Source organism: Patiria miniata, unplaced genomic scaffold (assembly GCF_015706575.1).
Source record: "Patiria miniata isolate m_02_andy unplaced genomic scaffold, ASM1570657v1 HiC_scaffold_11, whole genome shotgun sequence".
Taxonomy (NCBI): Eukaryota; Metazoa; Echinodermata; class Asteroidea; order Valvatida; family Asterinidae; genus Patiria; species Patiria miniata.
The window spans coordinates 766,360-788,355 of NW_024037049.1; the positions used below are offsets into that span (position 1 = coordinate 766,360).

The 21,996-nt window shown below is 38.2% G+C and overlaps 1 protein-coding gene across 2 annotated transcripts in view; it reads right to left on the reverse strand.

The window, feature by feature from the left end:
* Positions 1 to 21,996, reverse strand: part of LOC119741371 (microphthalmia-associated transcription factor-like) — a 37,690-nt gene that overhangs the window by 8,121 nt on the left and 7,573 nt on the right. The window contains exons 1-6 of one of the 2 annotated variants that reach the window (XM_038217130.1): positions 19,385 to 19,596; positions 7,948 to 8,154; positions 6,848 to 6,946; positions 6,149 to 6,329; positions 4,406 to 4,481; positions 3,198 to 3,345 (exon numbers count right to left, since the gene is read on the reverse strand). In XM_038217130.1, coding sequence (XP_038073058.1) covers positions 3,198 to 3,345; positions 4,406 to 4,481; positions 6,149 to 6,329; positions 6,848 to 6,946; positions 7,948 to 8,154; positions 19,385 to 19,474 — 801 coding nt within the window. In that variant the 5' untranslated portion in view covers positions 19,475 to 19,596. Of the gene's footprint in view, positions 1 to 3,197; positions 3,346 to 4,405; positions 4,482 to 6,148; positions 6,330 to 6,847; positions 6,947 to 7,947; positions 8,155 to 19,384; positions 19,597 to 21,996 lie in introns of those variants that run through there. The other variant, XM_038217124.1, reaches the window with a different exon arrangement.

Sequence of the window (21,996 nt, forward strand, 5' to 3'; positions counted from 1 at the left end):
AGCAATCTCCATTTTCTATTTTCCTCCAAGACAAAAAGACTTCATCTCGCTCAGTTTTGCAATCTACATCTTTGACCTCTAATCTGTCACACAACATGCAAAACGTGTGGAGATGAGTGCAGTAAAACCTGCTGAAGACAATTGACGTGGGGAGTGATGCCATTGTGAGGTTGATGCTTCTAGTTCTGTATCATCTCCTAGAAGATTGAGGTTGCTAGTAAAGTGATGATACATAAAGGGGTAATATCCTTACTTTCCAAGTCATCCGGGAAAGTTGTAAGAATCCGGTCGCACACTGATTGCATACGATATGGGGACTCATGTTATTGATGGAGACTTGATCCTGGATCTTATGAAGCTGCTGTAGTTTTTCAATACAGTTTCTTTTGATCACAGAAATGGATAGCACATTAAGGTTGCATGTAGGTGGAGAGTGTATGGGGTTGCAGGATCTGCGCTCTTATTACAATTTCTTTTGCCTACTGCTTATCTGGAATGGAAAAAAGGATGGGAAAGGGAGAGAAGATAAATTTGCAAATGTATTGCCCTCAAAAACCCCTCTGTCAACATATCTCCAATATTGGAGATATCCAATCCAATTCCCTAAAAATCCAATTTCCGATAAACCAGCACTTTAGAATTTACATATTTACATGCCAAGGACACGCGTACCGGTAGTTACTTCAGGAATGGTCTTAAAGTGGTCCCTGATCCTCAAAACATGGGTCTTGACACCTTACTTGTGCAGTTATGTGCAATAGTGGCCGATGATGCCAAATAACATGATTTTCGGTAATGGTGGCACTAATTTGCATACTCCTATACCATAGACACATGTGGTCACTCCCAAAATAGTTTAATGGTGATCTTTGACCCTAAAACATGGGTTTTAGACACCTTATTTGTTCAGTTAGCTGCAATATTGGCTGAGATATAGTAAAAAAAATAGGGGTGTTTTTCGGAAATAGCGGCACTAATTTGCATAAAAATTAAAACGTGGGACATTTTGTAATTTTTTTTTTTCACATAGCAAATAGTTTTCTACTTATTTTTTTCTGACCTAGAGACATTGTTGGCTGTTTCGGCAACCAGCCGAAACAGCCTTTGTTTTTCGTTAAGATTCTTATTATTTTTTTCTTTTCTTTTTCTTTTTCAGTCATTTTGCCCATAGCATTTGTACACGTTTTTTTGTCCAAGGCACTTTGGGCACTAAAATCAATCCGATTGCCTTTATACTTGGCACACACTTACACATGTAGACCAGCATCTGAAGATGTGCCCCGAACATTGACGTCATCGTGACGTCATCATGAGTCACGTGACGTCACATCATATGCGATTTTTCTGTTGTGACCATTTTCTAGCAGAATTCGGCTAGATCTGACAGATTGGGCTATATCTCCAGAACTACATGTCCGATTGGGTTGAAAGTTGGTATGTACCTAGACCGGGATGAGTTAAAGATGAAAATTGAAGTGACGTCACGATGACATCATCCTGGGTCACGTGACGTCACGTTTAAGATTAATAGATCTTTGAAAATCAATATAAAATCAACCGTGAGAGACCTGAACTTGACGTTTGCGGGAATCGATAGAATAATCGAGGGTCTTCATTTTTTATATTATGTGCAAAATCACGTGGCCCTTCCTTCCGGTTGAAACCGGAAGTGCCTTGTAATTTAAAATTGGTGAAAGATGTGAACTTGCTTTCAACGATGTATGCTATGGCTTAGTTGTTATTTACAAACAAAAATATAGTTATAGATGAAAATTGATGTGACGTCATCATGACGTCATCACGTCACATGTGACATCATAATTCAAAGCCCTATGGGAATGTAATCACATATTATATGCCACCAGTTATTATCAACAGAAATACACATCCTTCCTGAATGGAACTTATACTTGAAACCTTACATGTCACAAAAAAAATCCGAAACAGCCCTGTGTTTGTCCACAAACATAAGTCTAGTTTAGAAATTGATTTCCAAGGCTGCACAATGATGAAATGTTGACCTTAAAAGGCTCTGTAATATTTACAGTATACAAATAATGAATGTTTGTGAGTGCAATGGTAAGAATAATTTCATGAGGTGACAGATGAAATGTTCCATTCCACGAGGCGAAGCCGAGTGGAATGGAACATTTCATCTGTCACCGAATTGCACCATTGCACGAACGTGAAACATTCATTATTTGTTTTATATAACACCTGAATAAATCCTTGTCATCTGATTGGTTGACTTTTAATAGCCAATTTATTTAGGTTAAAAACTGTTTAAAAGTTTGACAAGTTCATCGTATTTATATTAATGCAAACTGTTCAACAGGTTGAGAACAATCATTTTCAATTTATCTCGATTTAAAACAGCGCCACCACCAGCAGCAGTGACACCGTGCAATGGAAGTTCTATTCACCGTGCAATAGAACTTCCATTGCACTGTGCACTGCGTGCCACGCGCACACCGTGCGTTGGTACGAATAATTCAATGACATGTGATCAACGATCCACCAATCAGATGACGGGGATTTATTCAGGTGTTGTATAAAAAGGTATATGGCACCAATATGTCATCTACAATTAAAACAAGATGGTTCTCAAACCATGCGACTCGCCTGCTTTCTCGATTATCTCTAAAGAGTGACTAATCAGCATGAAGGTTGCCATGTTGCCGCTATATGACCCAAGTTTAGTTCCAGCCTATTTTAAAGTGTGACCTCAGATGACCTTTGACCTTGGTGTGTGACCTTTGACTTCATTATCATATGTAGCTTCCCATGTTGCATCTATGACCAAGTTTGGTTCAAATTGGGCTTAATCTTTTGAAATGAGACCAATTTTATATGTTCGACCTACTTTACAACTTGATCCCAGATGATCTTTGACCTTGGCATGTGACCTTTGACATCATTATCATATGAAGGTTGCCTTGTTGCATCTACGATTCAAGTTTGGTTTCAATTGGACTTAAACTGTGGAAATTAGGCAAATTTTACGAAACATTTAAGTACAAAACTTACCACAGACATACATACCGTACATACTATTTAAATACATACATACACGCGCATACATACATACTATATACGGACAGACAAAATGATTGCATAGTCTCTTTCCTGAACAAAATTCAGGCAAGACATAAAAAGCATAGACATAGATCTACTCATTGACATCTATCTATACATACCTGAATCCTAAGCATCATCCGTCGATTTACAGTCTGGAGTCTCTTCTGGTGATCCTCTGCAGTCTTGAATTTGGATTGTTCTTTCTGTAGTTTCAAGATGTAGTCCACAGAGCACTTTAAAATAGTTCCTTTGTTTTGCCTTTGGTCACTAAAAGAGAAGTTAGGAGAACTGTTAAGTTCCTGAAAAAAAAAATCAGTTTAAAGTGTGAATAAAATAAAATAATTCCATATCTACAGTAAAATGCTCTCAAAGTGCAAAATGGAACTAAAGATACCCATCCTGTCCTCTACAAGTATGGCGAAACAACGTTGCACGTAGAACACTGATTGTATTGGCTGTTGTACATGTATTCAGATCACATAATTTTATTGTGCTATAATTTGTAATTTAATGTTTTTATCCATCCTGTTATTGGCGCTTGCGGTGTTGGATGTGGCTGAAATAAAATAAAAAATAAAAAATAAAAATACTCCATGTAACGGGTACATGGCTCAAATGTCCTTTCATTTTACAAGTCACTATCAGCAGAATATAGTGTTTCATTTGAATTGAATTTTCTTATAAAAATTTGGATAATTTTGTTAAAAATATAGAAATATGTGGTGCTGAAAATTGGGTTTCTGTACACACCTTACAGAACAAGTGAGTTTGGTTTGGTTCAGAAAAGCCATGTTCAGCGGGTTACTGCTTGACGGAACAAGGGGTCAATAGTCCCAAGGTGAGTTAGTCCCAAGGTTCAATAGTCCCAAGGTCCATTAGTCCTAAGGTCCCATTAGTCTGAAATCGACAATACGGTTCCACAGTCCGAATCAGTGGCACAAATCTGCGCCAGGGACTGGGGAGGATGGGTGATGACTACAATCCAAAAATTGCAAAGCTGACTTGTGTTGTCAAAACCAAGAGATACGGTTGTTACACTGATGCTACAATAGTAACATACTTTGTGTAAATGCTGTGCAGCTACATGTACATCAAGTTTACTGAAATTGAAATGCTTTGCATGGCATAATTTATGCGCCGTGTTCACTGATTTGTGAAATCGGCTGCCAAGGTATCTGAGACCTGTATTTTTTATACAAACAGTTCAGCTCTGTCAAGGAGTTACAAAGACTGCAATAATTCACATTTCCTGCACAACAATCTGACAACTGTTGGTAATATTGGGTTTATACAATATTGATTCAGTTGCTTAATGGATTTCACTTACGGGTCTATGTTCTTTGGAATGAGAGTTCCAAGCTCTTTAATACGGTCATTGATATTGAAACGTCTTCTCCGCTCAACTGCATTTTGATAAAAAAAGAGAAAAAAATACATGGTGAGGTCATAAGTCCCAAAATGTTATCCAACCAAAAGTATTTCTATTTGTGAAGCATGCAACTCATTAATCTCAAAAAGGGGAACATTTTCAGCATTAAAAAACTAATTAAAAGAAAACATCCCCATTATTCATAGTTTTAAGACAAGAAATAGACAGATTTACATGAAGGTTCAAAGGTTTCATGAGGATGGTTATACTGCAGTTCTTTTAGACGAGGCTATATTTCAAAAATTGTTACATGAAGAGGCATTTTTGAGTAGAGGTTGATAACATAGCTATTTTACCTAATTTTGGGATGCTGAATCCGAAAATGATGGTTACCAAGCTGGATTTTTAGTGTACATGTAAATATGCATAATTTGCATAAATCTTTAACAATTGTCGTGTAATATAATTGTTCCCATATTTAGGTATATTTTTTTTATTTTGTTATTTTTTGAAAAGTGTATTTTGGTGATTCTACTTACACTTCCTGACTTCAATAACATTTTCCAAAGCATACAAGTGACTGGATAATTATGAGGACATAGTAACGATCCAATTGGCTACTATTATACCCTAAAGTTGCGTGCATTTACCTTGTCTCCTTATATCATCCAGTAGTCTTGCCAAACCTCAGTATCAATGAATTTCAAATTCACCATGTTGCTTACTGGTACAGTTACCCTATTAACAACCTTATGGGATATCATGTGAACAAAGATAACATTGTGATATAACACGGGGAGAAAACGGAGTGGCGAAATTGGGCTAAAAAGTAGTTGAAGGGTTGCCTAACGTGGGAGACTTGGACAAGTTCAAGGAAATTTCCAAAAATTATTGGTAAGAAAACGTTTTGACATTGACATAATTATTGTAAGCATCAATAATCTTTAATTTTGGGGATTTCCATGAAGTTGTTCAAGTCCGCCACGTTAGGCAAACCTTTGCCTAATTTTTAGCCCAATTTTCTCACCTCATTTCCCCCTGTTTTCCTTTTTGGCCTAAATATCAAGATGTTATCATTTTTGACATAATGTCCCATTTATTTTTGCTAGGGCAACAATGCTAGTAAGTAACTTTGTGAATTTGAAGCTCATCAATACTGACATTTGGCGAGACTACTTGAAGATATTTGAGGAAAAGTAAATGTGCGCAACCTTAGGGTATAATAGTAGCCATTTTGGATTGTTTCTATGCCCTCATACTTATTCAGTCACTTGTATGCTATAGAAAATGTAATTGAAGTAAGGAAGTGTAAGTATAATCACCAAAATAAACTTTTCAAAAAATTAAATAACACAAAATATACCCAAATATGGGAACAAATATATTACACGACAGGTATTAAAGATTTATGCAAATTAGGCATATTTTCAATATAAAATCCAGCTTGGTAACCATCATTTTTGGATTAAGCACCCCCGAATCAGGTAAAATAGCTACAGTATGTTACCAACTTCAACTAAAAAAAATGCCTTTTGTTGCCCTAAAATGAGCCTTTTTTAAAAATATCGCCTAGACTATTTACAGGAATCAGGATTCTTGTACAATCCTTTTGTACCATTATCACTCACACTTTTTTGTGGGTCAAACAAGAAAAAAAGAAGCAAAATACATGTATGTCAATAAGACAACATGTGTACTTACTCATATTGTGGTTGTCTTTCTTCTGCCTTTCTTTAGCAAAGGCCCGAACATGATCTTCTGAAATTGGTTCTTGTTTTATTTTGTTGAGGTCAGCAGGACATGAGACAGACTGAGTAGGAACTGCCACTGGCGTCATACCACCATTAGGGCTCAACTGGTCTAGGTATGTATGTACCGGCATCTGAACACATTTTTTAAAAAGTCAGGTAAAATAGGAAAAGATAGAGTTATTAGAGATTAACCCTAACTCCCTAGAGGGTGTGCAAAATCATAGTAAAATTGGTGGATTCAGGACTGTCAGGGATATAGTTTTTTACGTACACGTACATGTATGTATGTACTTGTTACAAGGAAGAGTTTTGCCAGTTGTTAATGTAGTCTGCCATAGAAATATCCTAAGCTAGAAGAAACCTTAACCGAGACGGAAGATTGAGAACTGCATCACCACATTTGTGGAGCAAATAGAATTCTTCAGCAAGAAAATATGCACAGGGTATCATAATAGAATGCGAACTAAACTTTGAGATATTCTCTCAAAATGTTTAAAACATCAATATTGTAACTAATTTGAAATTCCTGATATCAATAGAGAATTTCACTGATATGATTTCAAGGGGGTTGAAGGTTGCATAGGCTCAAGACTTTGGACCAAAATGTGCACAAATAAACTTCTTTTGTAAAAGACTGTTAACTTCTTACCGTTGCTGGCACCATACCAGACTCTTGAAAGTACTGAGTCAGAGCATCCTCCCCTATACTTGATTCCAAACTTATCACTTCATCTAAAATGTCATCCACCTTCAACAAAGAGATATGAATATTGGAACATTTACACGTCGTGTACCGTTACTTGTCCCTTGTGCAAGGTAAATCCACACATGTATTGGACAAAGATGTATATAAGTGTTGCAATAGGTCAGAAAGTATCTGGAATATTCAGAAACTTTCCACGAAAAATTGGGGAATTATGAGGGATTGGGGAATCATAATATGTCAGAAATTTTGAGAATATTCAGAAATGTTCATATGTAGCTAAAAATTGTATGGCAAAATAAAAACTAGTTCTGCTACCCTAAATTTTTTTTTTTGGGGGGGGGGGGAAATGAGGAAAAAACCCAAAACCATCCATTACTACCTTGTACCCTTTACTACACGCAGAGACCTTCATATGATCGTAAACACACAAATTTCCCAAGACAAATTATTCCCTATACCTCCCTACCCTATTTTCAAATGCCATGTAATCGGAAGCAGAAGTGGTTTTTTTCCCTTACTTTTAAATGATTTGTACTTTTTTTATAAGTACATGTATTAACTTTCATAATATACACTTTCAATATAAATGGAAGAGCCTTAATATACATACTTGAAGCTACCTGGCCTGAAGCATCCAGATGCAACCAACATGTACGTACATTGTATGCGTATACTATGCACAACTGCACATGATGTTTACTGGGCAAGATGTGTAAGATGTAGGCCTAATAAGATGTTAATGGAGATTTTTGTCAGCAAATCTTGCTACATGCTCTGGGGACGAGCCTTAACACCCTAGGGGGTGTGCAAAATCATATTAGAATTGGAGCATTCAGGACTGTTAGGGTTACTCCAATTTTAAGGTCAGCCATGTATCTGGGGCATACACCAACACTTCAGTTGCAACTGGCCATGTTGATAACTAAGGCCTTATATGAATGGTCTTGCAGGAACACAGTGTGGAATACTCAGGGATTTTGGGACAAGCTTAGCATGACTGATTTTATTGTACATATATTTGAAAGCACCTGAAGTTAATGTACCTCTTGAGTTGTTGACATAGGGCTGTTGGGTAGACTAGACATTGAGCCACTTGGCTTACGAGATGGTGAGTTAGATGATGGACTCGGGTTTAGCAGGTGAGGAGACATCCTTGTTTGTGATGCAGAGGCAGAAAGATACTGCTCCACTTGCCGTTTTTGAGATTGCTGGATGTAATATCTTGTAGGGTTCTCAAGCTTGGTGGTCACCTAAAAACATTAACATACAAGAAAACAACTTTATATACACGTGTGAAGGCAATGAATCATTGCTGTTATCTAAACTGTGAATGCATACATCAACTAAGGAATGCTTGCATGTGTGTATCAATAATACATCATCATACAGCAATTTTAATCCTTTTGTGACTGACATATCTGATAGATGCCTTAATTCATTGTGTTACACCTGTACTTATGCCATTCATAACATTTCTCACAACCCAGCCTCAGGCAAAGCTGTGCAATGTAAATGATGTATTTCATGATAAACATGTAAATTGGAAATGCGGCTGGGCATGGATAAAGAATGATCATAGCTATTTGTGTAAACTTACTAGAAAAAAAGGTTGTTGAATTTACTTCAGCCGCCATTTTGAAAAAAAAGTTTTGTCCAACTTTTTGGAATTGGGATAACATTCAGCATTCCATTTTAACAGCCTTGGTCAAGGCTTTCATCATTATGCGTCCATATGGTATTCATATTTGGAATCAGTCATTTTCTTATTGGTCGATCATTGCATGGAAACGATAACGATAACACAGCACTTATGCACACAAAAAATGGTTTCTGAAACGTCTGCAAAAAGGCGATACAATGTAGCTGCAAATAATTTGATGACGTCGAGATTTACAAAGTTGTGATTAGAAATCTAGAGCAGGGTTCGAAATTAGCATTTTTCCTTTTCAAGGGGCCCTGAAGCGCCACCAGGGGTAAACTTTTAGGCTCTATACACATTTTACATGTACATGTATGCACATTGTTGTTTGGACCAAGGCGTTCAATCGGATCCAAATGATTTGCATAAAGTGGCCGCATGAGGTCGCTGTTCCGCACTGTACTTTTACGTCAAGCGTCAGTCGTTGTCAAGAAAAGCCAATCCGATTACGTACTAAGACGCTGTAACAGAGCATTAAAATTTGTGAACCCCAAAAACATGGCCTTTGAACGTTGTGTTTCTCAGTAAAATATGCTCAGTATGATTAAAATGTTACATAACATGAAGAAGAAATTCTAAGCTGCATGTCAGTGAAAAAAATCGCCGTCATCAATGCTGAAATGTCAATACTGGTTACTGTCAAAGCTCTGGAAGAAATCGTTAGAAAGCTTCCCCAAATGTATATATTTATCCAAATTTCTAGGAATTTACCCAAGTTGTTATTTCAGGAGTAGTTGAACACTTACTTAATCTGAGTATATTCCGAATTTCAGCTTAATCTGTTGTTGCGGACGCTAGTGTTACACCTGGAACCATCGCCAAGGAAAATTTCGTAGGCGCTACGGCTGACCGATTTCGACCCGGCACACAATGAGGAAGGGCATATTAACATATTCACTAGCGTCACTCGGCGTGGCATGGCATGGGTCTTGGTATCGACCGATGGAAGCCAGCAAAAAGGGTGATATTTGTTAATTAACAACTCATGAAGGAGGCTTTTCTGCAATCGTTTACTGCACACCATAATGGATAGGAATCTTATTAATATTCGTGAGGCTTGAAAAGATATTGCGGAAGCCAGGCCTATTTTTCCAATTTCAACAAAAAGTAATGAACAAATCACCACGATTTTTAGCACATACGTGGATCATTATAGGGGAAATAAATCCTGAAAGTTGCATGTAGATACGGTCTTCCAAACGGGAATAATAAATTTTCAAAGATTTAACCCGCCAACGTGAACATATCTGTGTACATGTAGTTTCATTCAAAATAAAGTGTTACGTAACCTTTACAAATTGCCCTTCGCAACCATATGTTGCAGCCTTGTTGTCTAGCAACTTGAGCACCAAATAATTTTATGAAAATCTGCATATTGTGGATTTAAATCTATGAATTGCTTCTGCCAATAAGTCTGCCAACCCCCCCCCCCCCCCCCCCCGGCATGCTGGCAGTATTTATACAGTCGGTTTGTAAGCACACTTTTCAGTTTACCTGACCAAAATCAGGAATGACCTCATTTGACCCCCAGATAATCTTTGATCTGAAATGTCTGAAGCCATCTGAATTAAGTCCCCCTACCCAAAGATTGTCACCAAGCTTGGTCAACATTGAAGTCTTAACATTTTTATGACAGCACTTTTCAGTTGACAAACCAAAATCAACAATGACGCCATTTGACTGCCAGATGACCTTTGACCTCAAATGTCTCAAGTCATCTTAAGTCCCCCGCCCGAAGATTATTGTCACCAAGTTGGTCGAGATTGAAGTCTTATTTTTCATATGACAGCAATAAACAGTTAACCTAAATCAAATATAACAAACATGCACACATACATACATGTACATGTACATACATGTACGGACATACAAACTTCATTCTTATAGTTGCGGGGACATGAACACTCGTCTGAACGAGGTATATGTGGGGACTGAAAAAGCTGTGGGAACAGCAGGAAGTCCCCATAACTCGGTCCTACTTTGCCTAACAATAAAAAACATTTCCCAATAACGCGGTGAAGGCCTACCCACACATACAGACATACAATGTACACATTAGGAATACGCTATCACAATATAAAACCCTTCTGGCTTCAAAGCAAGGGGGATAGAAATGGGTACCAGTCAGGGCAGAGATGGTTAAATGTGTTTGATACAGTATTTTAGGTTATTCAAATATAAAAGTACTCTGATCTTATTCAAATCAATAATTCAACACAGTTTACCCATTCCTATTTGTCGAGAGCCCGTCATGTAGCCGGTCTTAAAATAAAAGGTCTTATTTTATCATGAAAGTGTCAAACAATTACGGTAACTTAGGCCTTCTGTCTTATTTCTCTCCCCGTTTCATGGTAAAAGCATGCCTGAAAACAACGTTAGCAATACAGGTCAGTTTGATATTTAAAAATCTTGGGTTGGTTTATTTTTCGGGAAGGGGGATGCAATGTCACACTCCCTTCACCATTGCTATATGACGTCACACTATAGTCGTGTTCCCTAACGTGGCGCACTTCGAAGCTTACCCAAATTTCCTCGAGTAGTGTTGCCAAACCTCTTTGTTGACAAACCTCAAATTCATGCAGTGAAATACTGGTACTTTTACCTTATTAATGCTTGCTGTTTAACCTCTGTGAACAATTTCAGTTTCATAAAATTTAAGCCGAAATTAAAAAACGGTGGCGTCCGGAAATTGGGCACAATTTGGCGGAGTGTTCCCTAACGTGGCGCACTTAAATAAATCTCGAAAAATTCCAAATTAACATTTAAGAATTTCTGAAAACTTGATAAATTCTGATAAATCATTATTATCTCTACTTACATACCCAGCCAGATGTTTGTCACAAAATTATTTTCTTATTTTTCGGGGCATTTTCAAAGGGTTCACTTTGCACTTGAAAATAAAATCAGAAAATCACTCCAAAATCTTTTTTTCTTTTAACTTTGTAGCGGGTAAATAAACTCGCGATTTATGAACGGGATTGTTTATAACTTGATGAAAGTTCACTTTCTGTGAAATTTCAGTTAAAACTTTTGCTCTAGCTAGGCGCTACAGGCGAAAAATCAAAGTGCGCCACGTTAGGGGCCGCGCCACGTTAGGGTACATCAACAATATTGTTATAAGTGTGGAATTGGAACTACGAACCTGTTACACTGGCCACAAAGTGTGGATTCGGAATGACGAATCTTGAGTAAAGTGTGGATTCGGAATTACGAATCCACACTTTGAATATGTCAGACATTTTTTCTTGATACTGAGCATAATAATAGGACTGTGTGCGTCAAAACTTTCCTTCCGAAAATTACCAATGCATCTTCACTGTCAAATTCTCTGCCGTCACTGCAAAAACTACAGCAAGTCAGAAAAATCGTCGTCTGAACTACCGGTATCCATGTTGATGGAAGGAGCCTACACACAAAATGAGTTGGTTGTACGCGTGTGGCGATTCACATGCTAAACACGCCACAATGTTTGATTACTCCCTTGTAAATACCCTAATGGCCATGAATCAACACGAGATATGCAAGTCTTTTCATCTCCAAGTCGAAGAATACACTCGCAAGTGTGGTTTCTAAATTTACAAATTCACTCGGCGCTTCGCGCCATGTGAATTCTTAAGTTAGGAATCCACACTTTCTCGTGTATTCTCCTTAACAGAAATGGCCCCAGACATGGATTTAGGTCGCCAAGTAACAACGGTTAGAAGTCAGCAGGCGTAGTTTCGAGATGCTTTTGAACACTTCTCCAAAAAGCCCTTTTGACTAATTTCCTGGCAAGTGAAGCGGGACCATACAAGCTGAAGACACACAAATTCATACCCCAGTGGGTCAAGTCCATGAATATACATAACCCTGCTGTCTTCTTGGTGGATGTCACGAATGATGGTGTTTGGGGATCTTTTCACACTGATGGCAACACCGTACATTTGTTTTTGCTTGTTTCCTGACCAGTGCCAATCATAGATGATGGGTTTCTCTCCGATTTTCTCTGCGTTAACTGACAGATTGCCAGTTTTTAACCTTCTGAATTCTTGTACTGCCACGATGTCAATTTTGTGGTCAGCACATAGGCGCGTGAGAGTAAGTGTCATCAGTGCAAGTTCAACGTTGCAGGAGCCGGTATACCAATACACTTTTCCCTTGGAACTATGCGCCTTTGCATGCAGGGGATTGTAGGTATTTTTCAGATCGTACATTTTGGTCTCGCGTGTCTGTACAGTTTCAATGTTCCTGTTCTGTGCTTGTAACCTTTGGACTGAAATTGCCTTCCACCGCTGTGACCCGAGTTTGAATCCCACCTGAGCCAATATGTGGATTGGGTTTTCAGTCCCTACCTGATTCCGTGGGTTTTCCCCAGAATATTTTTCTGGGCTTTTCCTCCCACCTCACTGTAATTTCTCCTGCTTTTTAGTAGCAGGAGGTCGTGGGTTCGAGTCCCACCGGAGTGATTTTTTCCAACTTTTACTCGGGAGGTAACACACTGAGTACACGATGTTAATACAACGGTGATGGGCAAAACCGAATTTGATTTACATCAGCCCGACCCAAAATTCCGTCTTATGAATAACAATAATTTACTTTTTAATTATTGGTACAGGATTTTGTAACTGCTCTTCCATTTGCGTAGACATATTCGTTTTGGATCGCATCTGGGAGGCGGTTGAGCGGTTCATTTGCGATGCCGTGGCTGCTCAGACCCGATGGTAGTTTACTCACGATAGACCACAGTAGACCAAAATAAGCTTGAATATGTCACCTCTCTCGAAAATGTCACCTCCTGGTTGGTCCCTGCTGATGAAAAGTTGATCTTCAGCAACTTCAATGCCCATCATAGAGATTGGTTGCACTACTCCAACACCACTGATGCCTTTGAAAACAGCACTCACAATTTTGCATACATTACTGATAGTGCTTTTTGATAACATGCACCTTCTTGATCATCCTTCCCTCTTGGAAATTCTGACTGTGCTACCATTGTGTTACCAGTGCTATGCAAAGTCCACCTGTGACTCTATTTCTTCCGAATGCCTTGGCAGTAGGGATTTTTGGAGAATTAGGAAGTATACAATACTGCACAGGGTCCGTTCTCTTCAATGGTCTGTGAAGCTGTCTCTTCCTCCACTGTCTTTCCTCATAGGACAGACGAAGTGACAAAGTCATCTCCACTGTTTTAATTACAGACTGGAAAGCCACCAAGGGCTGGACACCTTGAAGCTTCCAGACATGATCAGATTCCTGCAGTTGTGCTTGAAAGGTGTTCATCTTAAACTCCCCCACTTCTCAAAGCTTTTCAACCATTAGTTGTCTGAAGCAAAGTTTCCAGCTTGCCAGAGGCTGCCATTTGTAATTCCACTATTCAAAGTTTCTGGCGAGACATCTGATCTTATACCAATTATCAGCCAATCAGTCTCCTATTATCTCTGTAAACAATGGATGCAGTACATGTTTTTAATTTTTGAAGCTGGGCTGAGGCACCTACTTGTTACCTGTTTCTTCTAGATCAAATTCAACAGAGTGAAGTGAACCTACATGTAGTGAGACAGAGTTTGGCAGCTACTCTTGAAGCACTCATTCTCAGACTCACCGAACATAACCAGGTACTTCCATACCATTGTCCTAAATAATGACTGGGAGCCTTTGTGTAGGGGTTGGGGACATAGTGGGGCCAGAGGTTTGCAAAACCAATCCCAATGATCAAAGTTGTCCCCAGTGTGCATGCACATGCACCAATGACCAATACAGGTGTCAGGGTAATATTATTTATTCTCACGCCCATTTTATTTTAAAAGGGGGTATAAAGGTTGAATTGCCATCACTATGCCACTGTGTATACATGTGTCCACCTGCAGGTTATGTTTGTTAAAGGGAATGTGCATCATTGGCTTTTGCTGTAATTTTCAGAAATGAACTATTTTGAGGGGTTAGTTAGTATAATAGATCAAATATTGTTACACTGACATTTTTGAAGTTTGGTGTTCGAAAAGGTTGGAAAAACCAAGAAAAACAAAAATGTTTAAGTAGTCTGGTTCCCTGACTCCACAAAAGATAAATGGATCAATTTATAGATGATGGAAAATTGTAAGGCAAGGGAACCAGTCTAGTTGGCCTGCACCTGTTCATGAACATGTAACCAATAGGAAACAAAATTTGGCCTGAAAAAATGGTAAATTTGGAGCAGTAGTTGAAAAATAGTTAGGTTTTTCCAATGCTGGTCGGCCGACCACCGTTGGAAATGTTTACAAAAATACAATTTTCTTGAAAATGACTTCACACCAGATGCCATAATTTTACAAGATGCTTGAGACTGTCATTTACCAACATCCTAGTAAGGTATTTCGTAAAAACTTGGTAGTTTTATTTTTCGATGTTTGCAAATTATTAAATAAATTTTAGCTTGAAACATGCAGACATACAAAGCATGACCAGGGAGCAGCTCGTAGAAAATGATTCACTTTACCACAAAGTGACCTCGTGAACCTCACACAATTACATATTTCCTGTTATTTTCTACAGCATCTGACAGTAACCAAGTGCATACATGTACATGTATCAACTAAAACTGATCATGATCAGTAAGGATTTTTAGATTATATGAGCAGTGCAGACATTTTTCACAAGTTGCTATAAACATTCTTAATGATTCTTGAAGGTAAAAGTAAAACTTGCATAATACAACTTTTACAATTTAAAGAGTATTTTTTGGAAGCCCAACAATTTCAGCTACATGTACATGTATGTATTAGGCGGGCATGGAAATAGAGTCACTTAGAAGATGCATGAGTCATTTCAACTTCCACTTTGTGCTTTTATTAGACTTACATGTAGAGACTCAGGGCACTGATATTTATAAACTAGTAGCAATATAGGATACTATAAATAAAAGGGCTACCATTCTTTGTATTTGACCACACATGTACCGGTACATGTATCAATTTTATCACCATTTCATTTATTTACCTATAGTGGGTAAATTACTTTTTAAATAAAATCCATTCATAAAACCTTTCAGGCCTTCCAAAATGGGAGGTTCAAGTACTTTCCGGCTGCCCATGAATATAAATGGTGATGGAGGTTTTTTTTGTAATTTCATGTGCATATGTGCACATTGGGGTAGTTAGCGGATGGATGCCCCACCCAAGGACTGTTAAAACAATACAACATTGAGACTCTACTTGCCAATCCCCCACCAACCCTCCTCAGTAAAATACCCTGTGCTGCATTTCTTCCTTGATACATGTAATGTTGATCCTTACTGTATCTACATGTTTAACACTCCTACAAATAGTTTCTGTGCCAAAGAAAATGCAAATTTTGGGATGGAAGCAGCATTGAGTCTCAGGTCAGGTTCTCTTGATGGAAATGTTGGAGAAGGCAATGCAATTTTATGAACGCATACACACACGGAAATGTTAAAACGAAGCTTCACAAGTTTTTGCAGGCTCTAGCAAGCCCTTGCTCTGGCAAATTCTTACCAGCCTGCATCAGTCCTTATCACCCATTGTTCTAATCTCTTTTGGTAACATGTATGTAAATGTATGTGTTCGTCTAAAGCAATCAGAACTGGCACCAGGAAATAACCTACCAAAATTGCTGAAAAAAATGAAAAGAAAAATATTTGAGGCTGACAATACAGAATAATCAAGGAAAATTTAAGTCAAATACCCGGTACATCAGTACACAGTAATGTCTGTTATGTAGACATAATGGCCAACACTGTCTGTATTGCACAGTATTAGCGTATAGCACATGTCATACAGATTACAGAAGCAGTGTGCCATGCACCACCAGTAATATGTAATAATACCGTTAAGACCTTGAAATATAAAATATGAAAAATCAAAATATATTCACAGAAAGAGACACCAAGTTATGTGAATGTGGTTTTCGAGCAATCATTTCTAACCTAATAAAAAAAAGTGTAGGGTTGGGCTACACAAGTCAGTTACTGGAAGCAAAACTTTTTGGGGCCTGACTAGGCCGACTTGTTTCCTTTTTCACACACTAATGACAACTGGTGCTGTTCAGTATATCTATTCTTTTAATACTACACAAATCCTATCCAGCCCCAAGTTGGGAACAGCCAACCCAAGTTGGGAACAGCCAACCCAAGTTGGAAACAGCCAACCCCCAGTTGGGAACAGCCAACATAGAATGATAATCTGCAGGTTGCAGATTCAAACCCTGCTCCAGTCAATTTCTTAGTTCAACTTAAAAAAAAAAACACCAAATATATATTATCTTTTCTTTAAATTCTAACCTAAGCACATCCAAATTATTAAGTGCTAGACTGAAAACACAATGCGACAAACAACAATACACTATAATCATTATCATGTACTTCGTTATTTCCACCAAACCCCCTGCATAGTACAATGTACATGTAAGTACAGTAGAACGCCAAGCTAATGAACATAGCAGGATCCACAGAAAATGTTTGCAATAGTGATCGTTCGGTATAGCAATTTTCAGCCACAGGTTATTAAAATGGAGTCTGTCTATTTAAATAGCGCCCTCTTGTGCCCTTTTTGACCGGATTTGTTAAGTGTTTATTCATTTCGCTCGTATCTCCTGCCCTGCAAACAGGGTGCTGGGACACTCTGATGAGCTTCACAGAATCTTGTGAAGGAAGTGGGGTTACATGTTTGTATTCAAAAATCTGGCTGCAGCTGTTTAAGACCGCAGTTCCAATGCGCGCAAATGCTATCTGAAAACTTTCTCACAGAAATGAACATACATGTATTCCATACCGGATGTTATTTCTTTTTCATTGGGGATCATGTGGACACATCTTGCACGTCGTATAATATCCAATTTGACCCATCTTGAATTCAAAATGGAGCCTGAGCAAGTGACAAGAATTGAAAATTTACAAAACAGAAAAAAATTTACAGATTTTCCTACATTATTACTCTTTTCAATGAAAAAAACAAACCTTTGTGAATGAAAATAAAAGGGTGATGACTCGGTCTTAACGGCTGTTTAAATCCTTGCAGGGTCGTGGCCGTGATGACTTAAAAGTCACAGGTCAAGCAAAATCTATCCAATCAGAGCGTAAAATCATCAGCCTGTCCCAGCGTGTTTGTAGGGCAGGGGTATGAGGGAATTTATTCATTTCTCTCTATTTTGCTGTTTTGCTGTATGGCTGCAAAATTGTTTCTTGAACGGTACATGTACTTCTAAATTTTATTTTAAGTAATATTTTTATGAAGAAATTAGTAGAAAGTTAATATCAAAATTTGTTTTTTATAAGGCTTTTTGAAGATCGCGGTTGTAAAGTGGTATTAAATAAAATTATGAATGGAGAATTTAATAAAATAGTTTTCAAAATCTAAGCTTTGAGGAAAAAAAACTACCACGGGTGGTTTTCACCACAGGTTTCACATCAGCGGCACCCTTCTTTACCAATAGTGAACTGGCATTTCTCGAGCACAAGGAGTCATTTAAAAACTCCAGCAACAGGTGGCTTTCCCTTCTATTCCTTGGGAAAATGCTAGCCACCTACCACGCTTCAACATTCAAACACGATGTACATGTATATGGGTCATCTGATGTTTGGGAATTAAAAATGGCCAAACAGCATTAATATACATTTTGTATACATATGACTGGTATTTTTTTTGTAAATCTGTTGATTTTTTTCAACAACAATGTTTGGTATGTTTTTTTACACAAAAACTGGGAGCCAAGGATGATGTTCGGTATACCGAACGTTCGGTATACCGAACGTTTGGTATAGCAGTGCTCAGTATAGCGGCTTTCCATTGCATATTACTATACCTCATACATATTCATGATCGAGAGCCGAACACTCACTGGTCAATTCACCATCACGTGCCAGATGTTATTTTTGCTGATTACCAAGCGCGCGCGAGGATTCACGCACAGGGTAAATACGCATGCGTAGTAGACTGTCGCATGGGTTACCCGTGCGACAGTCTACTACGCATGCGCTTTACAAAGGAATCGTGGAACTGTCGGACAGGTGTAGTACGCACGCGCGAACATCGCCCAAACGAGTTACACACGATGAGATAGATGGTTGCACAGCGCGTTATTTTCCCGAGCGAGCTCAATGATGCCGAACTAGAAAATATTTATGGACAATAAAGATGTCTCCTGTACAAAAGAATGCTGTACACAAACTACATTTGTATTTACAGCTGCACTGCATTGTAAATGAACTGAACTAGTGAAGTTGAGCAATACGATTCTTTTGGTGAACTGGTGATATGTACCGGTATGAGGTATAGTAAAACAAATATAACATGGTTTATTTCGGGTGGACAACCGATATTCGCTCCCCTCGGTATTGGAAGTTGACAAACTAGTTCCCTCGGCTTCGCCTCGGGAACAAGTTTGTCAACTTCCAATACCTCGAGGAGCGAATATCGACTGTCCACCCTCAAACCATGTTATATTTGTATACTGTACTTGACACATTCAACTTTTCACAAATGTTTTCTAGTTTGGTCTCGTATTGTAAACATGCAATCTAGCGCTTGACAAGATGCATCGTCAGTTGGGCGGTGACACAGAATTCCATGCAGGTCATTGTTTATGTGGGTGGGTGGGTCAAAACAATTTGGAACAAAAATCGAAATTTAAAAACATAGAACATTTTGAATGGCCCCTAAATCTTGACCGCTCAAAATTCTTCTGAGGTCCACAAAATTTCTTGGGTGAGTACATGAACCCTCGATTGGTTCTTATTTTGCAACCACAACTGTACTTATGTATGCTGATTGGGGTATCATCAGATTTCTAGGAAACAAGTAGTTTCTTACCTGGTGATAGGGGTGATGGTGTGCATGGAGATGGTGTTGATGAGGCTGGTGTCCATAGTATGGAAGCATAACTGCTATTCCACCATACATTTTTAATTAAATTCACTTGAACGGACCAGCCGTTGAAAACCACTTACAAGTAAAGAAGGTTTAAGAGCAGACCACACAAGCTACCAGCGCTGTGCGATCTTGGGACGGAGTGACCACTTTCTCAACTAGCACAGCATGTATACATGCAGTTTGAGGAGGGAGCAATTAGAATATGGATGATGTCATCTTCCTGTCTGTAAATTCTTATTATTAGCATTACCACAACCCTTAAATATATATCCTGTCCCTGAAGCATTTCTAGCAAGGGCAGCAGAAAACTCTTTTTAGAGCAAGGACAGTACAACGATGTCTTTATATTTCTCTGTAACAACAGTTTACTCAGTGAACATGGTTTGACTTACTGGTACAGTGTTTTCATTTTTAAGAAATTCCCATACTGCTCATACCAGTAGTACATGTACTTACTTGCATGTTCCACTATTACCAAGGCTTACATGTACAGTATGTTCCGTTCCTTTTCATTTTGAGGACACCTGTCACTACCGTTGAAATTGTTGATGTCTGGAAAGTACATGACATCCACACTTCCTTCTTTTTTTTTTCTTTCTTTTTCCCCCCTTTTTTTCAGACTCCTCTCCATAGGTTTGGTGCACTTTTTCCTACCCATACATACAAGTACCGGGTACATTTACTAAAGTCCAGAGAACCTCGTAATAACGAGTCGACTGTACATGCATACTTACATGTACACTTTGCCACTTGGACCCCAAATTTTTATCACGATGAAGTCATCATGTGTCACGTGACATCATACATTACCAAAAGTGCAATCTTCGAATCCTTATACTTTGAAAACTTGTACAAATCCGATTGGGATGAAACTTAGGGATGAAACAGCATTAGCCAATATAATAAAACAAAACTACCAAATTATTAGCTTGAGTATTAAACGCAAGCTCCAATGCTCATCAGGAATTTGACACAAAATGGAGCTAAAACTATGTTGTAAATCCTAGATTCTAAGAAGCCCTAAAAAACAAGACTCTCTGTGTCACAAAAAATGGTCCCTTTTCCTTCAAGTTTACCCACCCAAATTCCATTAAACATACATGTACCTGATTATGTTTAATGGAATCTGGGTTGGGATTAATAGAGGGAAAAGGGACCATTTTTGTGATAGAGATACAGAGAGTCCCATTTTTAGGGCCTCTTAGCATTTGGTATCCACAACATAGTTTTCGCTCCAGCTTTGTATGTATGTCGAAATTCCTGATGAACAAAGTTGGAGCTGGAATTACTCAAGCTACCAAATTATTATGGAATACTTAATGAATGACAGTCTAATGCATACTGTAAAATCATGGCACCTGTGCTGTCATTTTCAAGAAAAGTGGTATTTTTTTGTCAATTTCAAGCACTGGTCAAAAATCGGTATTTTTGTATCAATTTCAAATGCTGGTCGGCCGACAAGCATTAGAGAAAATGCTTTTTCTTCCAATACTGCCCCCAATTTACCATATTTAGTTAGTGTGCATTTTTTTTGCAATCAATTTAGACTCAACTATGAATGGGAGCAATGCCAGCTAGACTGGTTCCCTGACCTTACAATTCCCCAACATCCATACATTGCTCAGTTTCATCTTAAGTACCGGTAGGATCAGGGAACCAGACTTCAGGAACATGATTGTTTTTCTTCGTTTTTCCAGCATCCAAGAGTACATAACTTCAAACAAGTCAGTGTGACAATATTTGCTATCAAATATTACAGGATAGTAGGCCTACAGTTCTTGCAGGTTTCACCAGGCCTGACATCAGCTGGTACGCATTATTAATTTTTTTTTTTTCAATGAGGTATTGATAGAAAATTCATTGTTTATGCCTGTTTTGCATCGAAGCATGTAGAAAAGGCAGAAAAATATTTTGGCTTCCATACTGCTTGAGAAAATGCATAACAAAATAGTGCGGACTCAGCACTTTTTAAATGATGGGTCCTACGGCCGTCAAGGGCCATAGCTGCGATGCCCCAATATATCTCATTTCTGTGGCACATTTGGCATTGTTATCATAAAATGCAGCATTGGTTAGCTATGCCACCCGCTATACAGCCGATTTAAATGATTAAGGCCTGTGGTCTCAGGCAGTCTTTTAATTACAAAGAAAGTGTGTATCTTAAGAATAAGTATGAGTTTCAAACTCATTTCTGTCCCAAAGTAGGGCAAAGTCACAGGATTAGGGGGGGGGGGGGTGTCCTCGAAGCATACCTCTTTGGGAACAAGAATGCGGATAAACTTGGGACCAACCATATTTTTTCTTGTTTAACCATCCTATTAGGATGGTAAGAAGTAACAATGGGGTCATTTTTGAGAGAGAAGTGGCCCAAAACAGAGATGAAACTGGCCTTGGCAAAAAACTCTGCAATTATAGGGGCCTAATGAAAAAAAAATAGTGGAAAATTGTAAAATAATTATTTTTGTGGTATTGTAAAAAAAAACCCTGAAATTTCAGTGGAAAAGTTTTTAAAAAAAAAACCTGATTTCAGATTAAAATCTCAAACGTTTCAT